This window comes from Cataglyphis hispanica, chromosome 10 (genome assembly GCF_021464435.1).
Source record: "Cataglyphis hispanica isolate Lineage 1 chromosome 10, ULB_Chis1_1.0, whole genome shotgun sequence".
NCBI classification, from domain to species: domain Eukaryota; kingdom Metazoa; phylum Arthropoda; class Insecta; order Hymenoptera; family Formicidae; genus Cataglyphis; species Cataglyphis hispanica.
The window spans coordinates 1,944,394-1,956,903 of record NC_065963.1 but is presented as its reverse complement, the minus strand read 5'-3'; the positions used below and the strand labels follow the sequence as shown (position 1 = coordinate 1,956,903).

The following is a 12,510-nucleotide window of genomic DNA, read 5'->3' as shown; positions in this document are numbered from 1 at the left end:
TTAAAATTTTTATTTTTATATAAATTATTTTAAATAAATAAAGCAATATTATTATTTATATACTACATTATTTATATCAAATGTAACACTATGTATAATATTTATTTTAATAAAAATAAATCTAAAATTCTATATGCATTTATACGCATGCAAAAACATAATTAATATTAAAGTCTCATTTAATATATTGATACCAGCATTATGTTATCAATCATTGTGATATATGCGGTTCAAATAATAATCCTGCAATATACACACGCATCGCTAATATACAAACAAATAATTGCAATAATACATATAACCGAGAAAAATATAGTTCTACATAAAAAAATCAACAAGTTAAAAATGTGCAACAAATTTTTTATTTTTACGACTTTGTTTCCGAGAACAGTGACTTAAAATTAAAAAAATTAATGACATTTATATTTTTTTTAAGTTTAAATGACCTCTAAACATACATATATATAAATACAAAAGAGAGTATAATATATATATATATATATAATATATAATATAATCTATTTAGTAAAACAATTTGAAATAATTTATAAGTTACTAAAAAAATTAGATGTATAAAGTATCTAAATAAACTTTATTTTTTCAACAGATAAAATATTGTTTTTTTATATTTATTTTAATAGTCGCGCCTATTATCTTGCGCGCAAGATAATAAATTAGATAATGTATCGCGTAAAATCGTCAGAATTTATTTAAATGAAAAAAAGTAACATATTATTAGTTTTCCAATTTTCAGAGTTACTTTTTTGAAAATAAAATATCTAGATAAACTTTATTTCTTCAAGACGAAATATTGTATGCATTTCTACGCAAATTTTAAAAGTCACTATCGCAAGATAAATTAGATGGTGTATCGCGCTAAAAAAAATCGTTAGAACTTATTTAAGTTAAAAAAAAAAAAAAATTAAGACGTTATCAGTTTTCTAAATTTCAGTGTCAATTTTTTCGAAAATAAAATATCATAGACAAAGAAATTTTATTTTATATACTTTTTTGATTTCTTATTTTTTTTTTGTTAAATTATTATTTTCCTGCAGCTGTATCATCAGTTATGGAATGCCTCAGGTATTTGTACTTTTGGCGCAAAACCGTTATCGACGTTTCCTGGACGACGAGAATACCCGTGGTAGCACAACAATAAACGCATTCGAACAACGTTACCGCGTACGTAAGAATGTCGTCCTTTGTCGAGCAACCGCTATTCGAACGCGAAATCGCGATTCCAGCCAAGTTGCCAATAATCTTGAAGCAATTTTGCAAAGCTGCGATACGCACGCAGCCCCACGATCTTCTCAAGTGGTCCGGTTCGTACTTTCGCGCACTGGCTGATGGCGAGGAACCGCCAGTCAAATCGCGACTTGAATACCCACCGCCGAGTACAGCCTCCGGATTAACGTTGGGATTTCTCAAAGTACTGCTTCGACAATTTGGAAGTACGATATGCAAATTTCATGCGAGGCGTGTTCAGATAATTTTATATACCGGATATTTTTTAAATAATGGATTATCTGCTTAATTTGGAGATGATTTTTCCTCAGCGAAATCGTCGAGACATCAATAATTTTCGAGTTATAAGCAATTGAAAAAGAAGGGCTTCTCGTAGACTAAATTTTATGGAGATAAAATATATATTAAAAGATTATCAGTTAATTTCACGTGAAGTTTACTTTAATAGAAATTTAATTTAAGATTTAATTAAAGATACATGATGGTAAACATTGGAAACTTGCAAAAAGTGATGACTTTTTTGGATCATTTTCGCCGAGGAAAATTTGTCCCTAAATTGACATCAAAGAATTTGTTAGAAAGACATTCGCTAGTTTTGAGATACTGTATATATTTTTTTTAATTTTAAAAATAATGTGACTGCTATAAGAGATGATATATTGCTATATAAATTATTAATTCAATAATAAAATTCATTAAAGAAACAAATAATTTAAAAAAACTTTAATTAATTTTCTAAGACCTTATTAATTTTTAATTCTCTAAGATTACAACAAGATACTACCCATCGAGATAGTTTCGCATCGTTGGGATTGTCTCTGCTTGGATCGAAAGGACTTTGACGCGATCGTAGCGATCGGAAAATTTCAACGCACGTGTCAAGTGAAAAAATTTCTGGCTATAGCGGTGGGCTTTCTTGGAGCTAATCTCACCGAGACAATGATTATGATTTGTCAATTGTTCACCCACGAACCGGACGGAGGATCCGCGATGATACCGCTCACTTTATTTATGGAAACATATGAGTAAGAATTTAGCGCACCAACTTTATCTCCGATTCTAGCTATTATAATTTAATATGCGGTCATTTGAATAATATTCGAAATGAACATTAGATATTTAGCAGGACTCGCTTGCGATGGTAGTGAGAAAAGTACATGCGATCAAAATGTGACAGAGCATTCCGCATGTAAAGATAGTTCTGTCGATCGTACCTGCTCCATAAATAGTCAAGATACCGATGCGGACATTAATTTGGATTCGGAATTAATGACCAAGGATGAAATTGTTTCATCGAAAAGTATAAATATTATCGACTATGAGCTTTTTCTATTTTGTCATAGTTTAATTTATATATTCAAATACTTTTTTTATAGCCGATTTGTCGACAGAACCAATGATGAACAGTTCGTTCGAAAGGGAACTTACTAATTATGAAGAAAAAGAAACTGAAGAATCTTTGGCTAGTCGAAAAAACGATTTGATCAGCAATGATTCGGCAAAGAATGAAGATGATACAATCGATAAGAAATTCTGTGAAACTGATGACGCCAATAGTAATGGAAGTCCATTTTTTGAAGTCGAAAAAGTCGGAGAGATTATGTGTCATTTAAATGTACCAGGTAATTTTTCGTCTTTATATATGTATATATATCTCCATTGGCTTATTGAAAATTGTCTTGATGAAATCAAAATGTAGGTATAGGACCTCGTTTTCCAACTGAACGAATCGTAAACGTAGCGACATGGATGCATAAGTGCGCAAAGCTTCAAGAGGGTATGGTAGGACCGCGAAATATCCGACACCCAAATTGTCCTCCTTTGCATGAATAATTGTATCGTGGACATTCTGTTATTTTATAACAATAGATATGGAGAACGCAACTGTAAAAAGAAAAATGATATACAGGATGTCTGCAGTCGATCGCATTACTCGTCGTGTGCAAGTAGAGCAGATAAAATTGAGAAAAGTCCTGTATTTTTTTCTATAATGTTTAATAAAAAAATTATTATTGAGTAAAATCTGGCCTATCATCGCCGATCTTTAACCAGGCGCATGTCGGTGAGCCGCCTGGTATTGTGAAACAGCTCTCCACCGTTATGGTAGCGCATTACTATCAAGTGTGCGGCTCACCGACATGCGTTCGAGTAAAGATCGGCGCTGTTTGATCAGACTTCACTCAATAATAACTCCTTTATTAAGCGTTACAGAAAAAAAAATGATACAGGATTTTTCTCCTCAGTTTTACCTGCTCTACTTGCATACGACGGGTGATGCGATTGACTCCGGATACTCTATATATAAGTGGCACGTTTTCAATTTTCAAATACATTTATTATTTATGTGTTTTTTTATACATATTCAGTTTTGAGCTTTTTATTTTAAAATGTAATTATATAAAAAGTGTTTATTTCATATCACAGAGAAATATAATTATCTAGTTTTAAAAAATATCAAATTGGAAGTTCTTACTAAATACTAATCTTCCCACAAATATTATTAATCTTTTAATTAATTATATAAATTAATATATATACAATTATCAATTCCAATATAAAATTTTACATATGCATATAATTTAATTTTATTATTAATTCTTTATACAAGAAATGTAGATAACTCTCGAGTTCTGTATAATCTACGTATATGATGGTAGAATATGTGATAAAATATGAAAGTAAGAAGCAATGCCACAAAGCATAATAATAAATTTCTAGCTTTTGCACGATTCGCCCGCCACTCGAGAAGCTCTTGTCTATGCGAGAAACGATTTCGATATTGCGCCGGCAATTCAAAACTACTTCGCAATGGATATAATGAACGATAGAAATCGTTCAACAAGGCACGAACAATTTCATTTTCGGAACGCCGAATGGGATTCATATCGTCATTCAAGCAAATAAACTTTCTGAAAATAATATATATAAAAATCATTTTTTTATATATTTAACAAAATTATGTATATATACATACATAAATACATACATATATATGTATATACATATATAAAGGGTGTCCTAGATTAATGAGGACAAAATTCGTGTGCAGATAGAGCGGACCAAACTGAGTCGAAAAGTCCTTTATCATTTTTTTGTATAACGCTTAATAAAAGAATTATTATTGAGTAAAATCTGATCAATCATCGCCGATCTTTAACCGGGCGCACGTTGGTGAGCCGTGCTGTAAATAGCTTAGCGCTCACGCACATTACCAGGCGCGCGGCTCACTGACGTGCGCCCGACTAAAGATCGGTGATGATTGACCAGATTTTACTCAATAATAATTCTCTTATTAAGCGTTGTACAAAAAAATTATAAAGGACTTTTCAACTCAGTTTGGTCCGCTCTATCTGCACATCTGCACATGAGTTTTGTCCCCATTAATCTGGGATGTATGTATGCGCGTGTGTGTGTATGTGCGCGCGCGCGCACGTGTGTGTATATTATTCACAGAGGATACTAGAAGTGTATCCTTTGGTTTCGAGAAATCTTTATATTTTTGAATAGTATTCCTCAAGAGTTTTGCAATGGTATTCAACATGTGCTCCGCAAATCTGACTTTGATTTCCAAAAATTTTGCCAAAGTTAAAAATTTGCAGAAAATTTTCAATATTGGAGGTTTTATCAAACTTCTATAGTGAATATCTTTTGATAGAAAAAGATTTCTTCAGCTAACAAATTAAAATTGGACAATTTTCTTTAAATTTGAAACATATCTGCATGATAGACTCAAATGATATCGTTTCATTTACAATATAGCCAGACTTTCGCCATGCATATTTTATTATGGAAGAAAATCTTGGCAAAGATAATTAATTATGGATTAAATAAATACTATTGTTCAGATCATTAGAAACTATCTGTGATGAAAACTTCTTTCTATCAAAAGATATTCACTGCAGAAGTTTGACAAAGTCTTTTGGAATGTTACTATATAGTGAGATATACATACTTGGGTTTTCTTCGAATTTCATCGAGCAATTGTACCGTTAAAGAAACATTGCTAGTCAACATCTCAAAAATTTCATTTTTTCCAGCTTTAATTATTTCATGTGGATATCGACTGCTTTCGCCGAATTTTGATTGTATTTTTTTAGACACCAATGCACAATTTAATATTAATTCTTTAGAAACCACCGGCTGTAAATAAAAAAGATTGCAATTTTCTTTGCTATATCATAGTACAATTATTACTTTATAAAATGCTTCATATTTACGAGGGTAGAATCTAGATATCTTTCTCCAGGCGGGACATCAATAATTTCTGATGTCAAAATTATGTCATGAGAACAATTCGTTATCGCGTTTTCAAATTCCATGACTAGATTATAATCTAGTGGTAATGGATATAATCTTGATAACAGCGTTCTTATTTCTCTGTCTGACCAAGTTCTAAAAACATAATTAATTTGTAATCTTAGTAATCATAAGTTTATTAATTATTAGATGTGACTTGCTGTTTCTTACTGTGATTTATCAGTGTCAAACATATCAAATATCTCTTCGATGGATACTTTCCGTTTTTCACTAGACAAAAAGTAGAAGTAAGAAAATGCGAATTGCATGTCTTCGGAATCTCTCACTTTATGATTAGATGTTTTCTTAAATTCAAATTTAAATTTCTCTTGCATGTCATTCACAATCCATTTATCTATTAAATGTGGCATATGTGCTGGTACTCTTCTTCGCTCGAGACCATAGGCAATATTATATATCTTGTTAACATATAATAAAGATTCTGCATAAGTATCAAGTCCTCGTGTATTGTGTTTCCATTGATTGGAATATGCAAATTTACCAAACTTAATAGAACTGTTGGGTGGCGCGAGATTTTTGTCATTATGGTAGCGTCTTAATTGTTCAATATGATTAGCAGTTTTGCTTATAGCATTTCTGTGTAAAAGTTTAGAATATATAGGTTGAAGAACAACTTTTGATTTATGATTTTCTTTATTTTTAAATTTTATGTATGCATTACTTTGCGTATTCAATCCCATATAACTATTATTTCTGAGAATATCAAGTGTATAAATGGGTTTAAAAGTATTGAGATTATAAGGCAATATTTGAACTGTGGAGACTGGTACATCATTTTGTGACAAGTCAAACACATTTTTATTATGCAAGATATTATTTAACTCATTATTATTGTTTTCACGAGAATCTTCCAAATATTTGTATGAATAATCGCCTTTTTCTTTCATAGTCTCACTATCAATAGGGGCAATGGTTGTTTGACAATCTCCACCTATATTCCATTATTGTCAGAACAATTATTTAGCTAGTACATATTATAATTATATAAATAGCATATTTATATCATGCATAACACACATTGTAATAAAATTATTTAATTACCATCAAATTCGCATAATGTAGTATTACAAGCATGATCACAAGATCCATCACCAACCCATGCCCATGGACATACTTTAGAGCAATCCGGAACCCACCATGCCAGATATATTTTCTGTCCACCTGCTTGAGTTATAAAATCCTCTGGCCATACCTCAGCACCTAATATGACGTCATCGTTAAAATATAAAAACTTATCAGAGATTCCAGGTATTCTGAAAAAATGCAAAGATGTTATTGCATATCGTGCATATTTCATTATATAATAATGTAGATTCATACATATTTCCAAGCACCTATGAATATGACTTTCAATAGCAGGACTAGAAAAAGTTGGTAAATCACTTTTGTTTAAAAAAATATCTTCATGACTGATTAGAGTCATCCGAGGATTATCCATATCAAGCCAACTTGGGATTTGGCCATTGGTAACGATATAAACATGTCTCACCCAGGGTGCATACATTTCCAATGATCGCAACGAATAACGCAATTCGTCTTTATCACTGAATCTTGATGCTGCGGCACTAAGATCCACAATGGGGACATGCTTTTCTAGATTTTCTAAGAACACCGGATCGGAGCCATTTACCCATGTGTAAACCACATCTATAGGGACATGTTGGCACAATTTCTTTTGGAAAGATTTTCCTAAGATATTGTCGTTGAAAGAATGAAACACTGCCTCGTATTTTTCTTTGCTCCATGTTAACCATACCTAATGTAAGATATCAATTAAAATTCATGAAATATTTCAACATATAAGACGTTGACACACATACATATTTTTTTTTATATATATCATATATATGTGTAAATAATATTATAGAATATGTACTAAAGAAGAGAGTAACAAAACATTTTAAAATACTAATTCTTATGATCTGCACAAATCCATTATGCAAAAAATAAATAATCGTTCTAACCTCGCCGAAATGTACTATGCCGATGAATATGCAAGTAAATGCCACCAGTATCACGAGCAATGAATATTTATATGAGAGTAAATCGTAACACCGTCGCTGTATTAACTTCCATGTGCTCATTATATTAATAAAAATGTTTGATGCAATTAACATTGCTCGACTTTATCAATTCAAAAACCATCTGGATTGGCTTGATATTACTTGCCAAGTTTTAGCGATTTTTCTTTTTTTACAAAAAATCCAACCACGCTGATTTTTCGTGCAACTCATCAAGCACCCACCTTTCTTCCTTTATGAATTCCTTCTGGGACAAAGTATAACAGCGTAACTGTTTAGGCACTCAGCACTCATCATCGTTTCTTTGGTTTTTTTTAAATGGCCACATTCAATCTGGATATGATCAAGACATTCCGGCCAACAACTGGTTAGCAAGAGTAAAAAAAGGAAATAGGGAAATAACAGGGAAGAGAGCGAAGTTGTATGTTGAAGTTGGAGGATTTAAGAAAAGAGTAAAGGGCATGAATAATCCCAGAGTAAGGATTCCTCAAAATCTCTTGAATCATAAATGGTGGAGTTTTCTTGTATTTCGTCAGCTGGGTTAAAAACAACTCTCTTTGTGCGTGTAGTGTGGGCAACTTCAAAAGATGTGGACTGCGTCTTGTCACGTGATCCAATTGAGGAGGAGTCTGGAACCAAGTTACAGCGGTAGAAGCTGTGGGATCGTCCCATTTGCGCACATTACGGATCGGACACGACAAAATTTTCCGATCGGACACAGATCCAATCGGACACAGTTCCGATTGGATACTGGTTTGATCGGATACACACTCAATCGAACACATATGGTTGCAAATTGGACACCGATCTGATTGGGCACAGGCCGAATCGGACACAGGCCCGATCAAGCACGGGTCCGATTGGACACTGTAGCATGTACTTTATAAGTTGTAAAGCGAGGTCCACTCTGCCTACCGGCGGGGAGAGTGCGGGAGAGGAGTCGAAGGCCCCTCTTTGCACTCCCCCCCCCCGCCCCCGTGCGTATGGTGTGTGTGCGCGCGCGTGCTTCCTGTCCATGCATGCTTTGGTATAGCGTCTGTGTCCAATCAGGTCGGTGTCCAATTTGCAACCATGTATGCAATCGGAACTGTGTCCGATTGGATCTGTGTCCGATCGAGCCTGTGTCCGATCGGGAAATTTTGTCATGTCCGATCTGTAATGTGCGCAATCGAAGCTCACTCGTAACGTTTGCCTCATTTTGTAGCCGGATTTAACTTTAAAAATATTCTATAAATGTCATTGTTTTGTTTCATATCTTTGGCCACTAAATTGTTATCGCGCGTTACATACACTTTTGTCTCTTCAAAAATAACACTGAAATCTTTTGAAGTATACGCTCCCACTAAAAAAAGATTTTTCTTAACTTATTTGTGGAGGACATCTTCGAGACGTGCATCTAACCATTGTCCGTCGGTCAGTTTACTAATCAAAATTATTCTGCGCCGGCAATCACTTCACATTCGCGATCATTGCCGAGCGATACGGTTTCACCGCTGCATAATCGGTAGTCAATAAACCAGTTTTGTTGAGATGTAATTATTTTATTTTTTATATTGGTTATACATTCATTATTTTATTCTTTTATGTTGTCAAGTTCAAATGTGAATAACCCTTAAGTAACTAGATCGTATATACTCTACTGAAAAGAGTGCGTATAATTTAGTCGGTTTTTGTTCGCCAGTATTGTAAGCGTTATTACAACATTTCTGAATAAAAATATATGATTACACAATTAACTTCAGTTTCTTTGCCGAAATATATTTTGCTAACAACTTTGACGATTTTTCAACGTTCGACGTTTTTTGATATATATATATATATATATATATATATATATATATATATATATATATATATATATATACTATTATCTCTCTGATGCACATACTTAGATATAAAGCAAAAGTTTGACAGATAAATTCAACGAAAAATACAATAGGTTATAGGTCCAGGATTGCTTTATTTGCTTTTATGGATAAAAAAGAGTTATATGTAGTCAGCAAAAAGATACAATATCAGTCTACGTACAGACAACATCAGACCAGTTAAAATTGCATGAAATAAAAAAAAAAAAATCAGTTAAGTCAGAAATGAGTTTTGCGAATCTTATATAGTATAGATAAGTAAGTACTACGTTCCTTCCGAGACGGAACAACAACCTCTAATAGATGTCCAGTAGACATCCATCATAGAGATCCATCAAAATCTCTATTAGACGTTTATGTAATCTCTTATAGACATCTACTAGACATCCACAGTTCCGCATTTCTTCCTTCCATTTGATATCTATTAGACGTATTTATAGATGTTACATGGACGTCACATGGTATAATCATACATATTTCATGAAACTTTGCTGAATAAATCCCTCACAATAAATCAACATTTCAATAAGAAGTTAAAGTCACTTTAAATTGATGGTAACATTCCACGAAGAAACCTGCTATTAATCTCCCAGCAATATGAAAATGTTCATCATCCAAACTTATTCCATTATCATCTCAGAGATCTAGCGCGTAACGTTGTATTAATATTCATATAATATGTTACAAAAATGTCTCCTAAAATTATTTTTATTAAAGAATCCTTATAAAATATTGACAAAAATCAATTAAACACTATTGATTTTCAATCAATCAAGTTTTTTCACCAATAATTGAATAGTTCGAATTTTCTTTTCTTCAGTATATTTCACAAAAATACATAAAATTAAATAAAACTCTTTAAATCTCTTTATTAATGTATATTTGGAAAATATATATATATATATAATTTTACATCTTAAATAAAAAATAAAGAATAATGTTAATTATTGGACGTCTGCTCAATTTTTAAGAAATGATCAGTCCAATATCTGAATTTCCTATGGTAGGAATGTATCAGAAATTAGACCGATAGAAATAGTTACATTTTTAATCTTCTGCCAATTGCTCTTTGCAAGCTTTATATAATTCTCATGACTGAATCTCAAATACGAGAGAGATGCATCGCGCGACACATAGGTAAACAAATGAAGCAATTCAAAAATACATATTTTTTTGTAAAGTTTTTGAAATGTTACGCGCAGTAAAATTTCTCATGAAATATTAAATAAATGATATTTTTGAATTTATAAAAACATGCACAATTATTAATATTAAACGATTTTTCATAGTTTTATAATATTTTCAGCATACGGGAAAAGTGAAATGATTGAGCGTAAGTTCGCTGAAATATTAAAATAAGATTCCATTAATTTTCCAACAATATTATAAAGATTTTAAAGTAAATGGTAAAGTAAATGGTAAATATCAGTAATGTGATCATTAAAATGTGTAAGTTTGTAATCTCCCTATAATTTTATTGCAATGTTCAATGTTGTGAGGGACACATTGTAATAAAATTAGATACAAATGTTCAAAAAAGTTAAAATCATCCGTGGTCTACTTAAAAAAAATATATATATATATATATATATATATATATATATATATATAATATATACAATATATATAATATATATCCTATATTTTCAAAAATACGCTAATAAAGAGCTCGTTTTATTTGATTTTAAGGATTTTTTGTGAGATTTCAAATACATTAAAAAAAAAGTTTGAACTATTCAATTATTGGTGAAAGGACGATTGAAAATAGTGATTAATCGATATTTGCCAATGTAATATTTTTGTAAGAGTTTCTTAATAAAAATAATATTAGGAGATTTGTGGCATGTTATATGAATATTAATATAACATTACGTGCAAGAGTTTAAGAAATTTATTAAGAATATTAAGAATATATTTATGAAATGAGTTTGGACGAATATTTTCATGTCGTTGGGAGATTATTGGATTAGGTTTGTTAATCTCCGTGGAATGTTATCATTTAATTATGTACAATTTAAAGTGACTACATCAATCTTATAACTAATTACATAGATTTATTATAGATGTTTTTTCTACAAAAATCAAAAACTAAACTATCATTTATAAATTCGTTAAATTAATACTATTTTTTTTTGTGTGCGTACTAATTGTATCAAGAAATCTATTTCATAAATATATTAGTTGTTTTTAATATAATTATTTAGATAATTGGATATACTTTATTTATCAATTTATCTATTTTTGTGCGTAAAAGACAACTAAAAAATATATTTTTGATTTTATAAAATATAAACCAATTATATAATTCAGAAATCTGTAATTTTAATCTATAAATTAAGAATTTTCTTTGTTTAATTTTCTTTATTACATTGATGATATATATTATATAGATTTTGTAAAATACTTTGATATCAAAGAAATCTTTTATCTTAGTATAAAAATTTTGCTGATTATTAAAGTTTAGTAAAATTTTTTATTAAATTTGAATTGTCTATAAATTAATATATATATATATATATATATATATATATATATATATATATATAAATATTATTAAATTTTAAATATTTTCTCAAAACATTAGCTGAGAATTTTAAATAACGCTTAAATAAAAATTAAATTTTATTTTGTTAGAAATATATGTATATAAATATATTATACATCCATAACAAATGTCTAATGGACATCTATGATGGATTTATAGACGATAAGGGATATCCCTGGAGATAATATAAATTTCTATTAGAAATCTATACAATATCCACTGTGGAAATAAATGTCGCATAGAGCTATGGAGGCTATATGGACGTCCAATGGTTGTCATGTTCCATGTGAGTATATATTATTTTACATTTTAAGTGAGCAATAAACAAATAATTTTAACTTTTTCTGACATTTGTCTGCCCGATTTTTAAGAAAACAATCAGTCTAAAAAATACATTTTTAATCTTTTGCCAGTTGCTCTTGCAATTTTTATATAATTCTCATGACTAAAATTTAAATATGAGACACATCGCGCGTCGCATAGTAGTAAAAATGAACTAGCGGCTGAATACTATTTT

At 30.6% G+C, this 12,510-nt stretch overlaps 3 protein-coding genes across 4 annotated transcripts in view; 1 reads left to right on the top strand and 2 right to left on the bottom strand.

The window, feature by feature from the left end:
* Positions 1 to 12,510, bottom strand: part of LOC126852253 (putative fatty acyl-CoA reductase CG5065) — a 186,942-nt gene that overhangs the window by 166,645 nt on the left and 7,787 nt on the right. The gene's annotated exons all lie outside the window — the stretch shown is intronic.
* LOC126852275 (uncharacterized) lies at positions 1,083 to 3,268 on the top strand. The gene is made up of 5 exons (XM_050596911.1): positions 1,083 to 1,451; positions 2,012 to 2,270; positions 2,361 to 2,545; positions 2,622 to 2,867; positions 2,945 to 3,268. Exons 1-5 carry the CDS (start codon positions 1,193 to 1,195, stop codon positions 3,076 to 3,078), a joined length of 1,083 nt encoding a protein of 360 aa, XP_050452868.1. The 5' UTR covers positions 1,083 to 1,192; the 3' UTR covers positions 3,079 to 3,268.
* On the bottom strand, positions 3,401 to 9,038 carry LOC126852241 (N-acetylglucosamine-1-phosphotransferase subunits alpha/beta). 2 transcript variants are annotated; one of them, XM_050596829.1, is made up of 7 exons: positions 7,527 to 9,033; positions 6,897 to 7,318; positions 6,604 to 6,815; positions 5,713 to 6,493; positions 5,463 to 5,637; positions 5,198 to 5,385; positions 3,401 to 4,154 (listed from the first exon to the last, which is right to left on the bottom strand). In XM_050596829.1, the coding sequence occupies exons 1-7, from the start codon at positions 7,677 to 7,679 to the stop codon at positions 3,845 to 3,847; spliced, it is 2,241 nt and encodes a 746-aa protein (XP_050452786.1). In that variant the 5' UTR covers positions 7,680 to 9,033; the 3' UTR covers positions 3,401 to 3,844. The 2 variants fall into 2 exon arrangements, with proteins under 2 accessions (XP_050452786.1, XP_050452785.1); XM_050596828.1 differs by having other exon boundaries at positions 6,604 to 7,318; positions 7,527 to 9,038.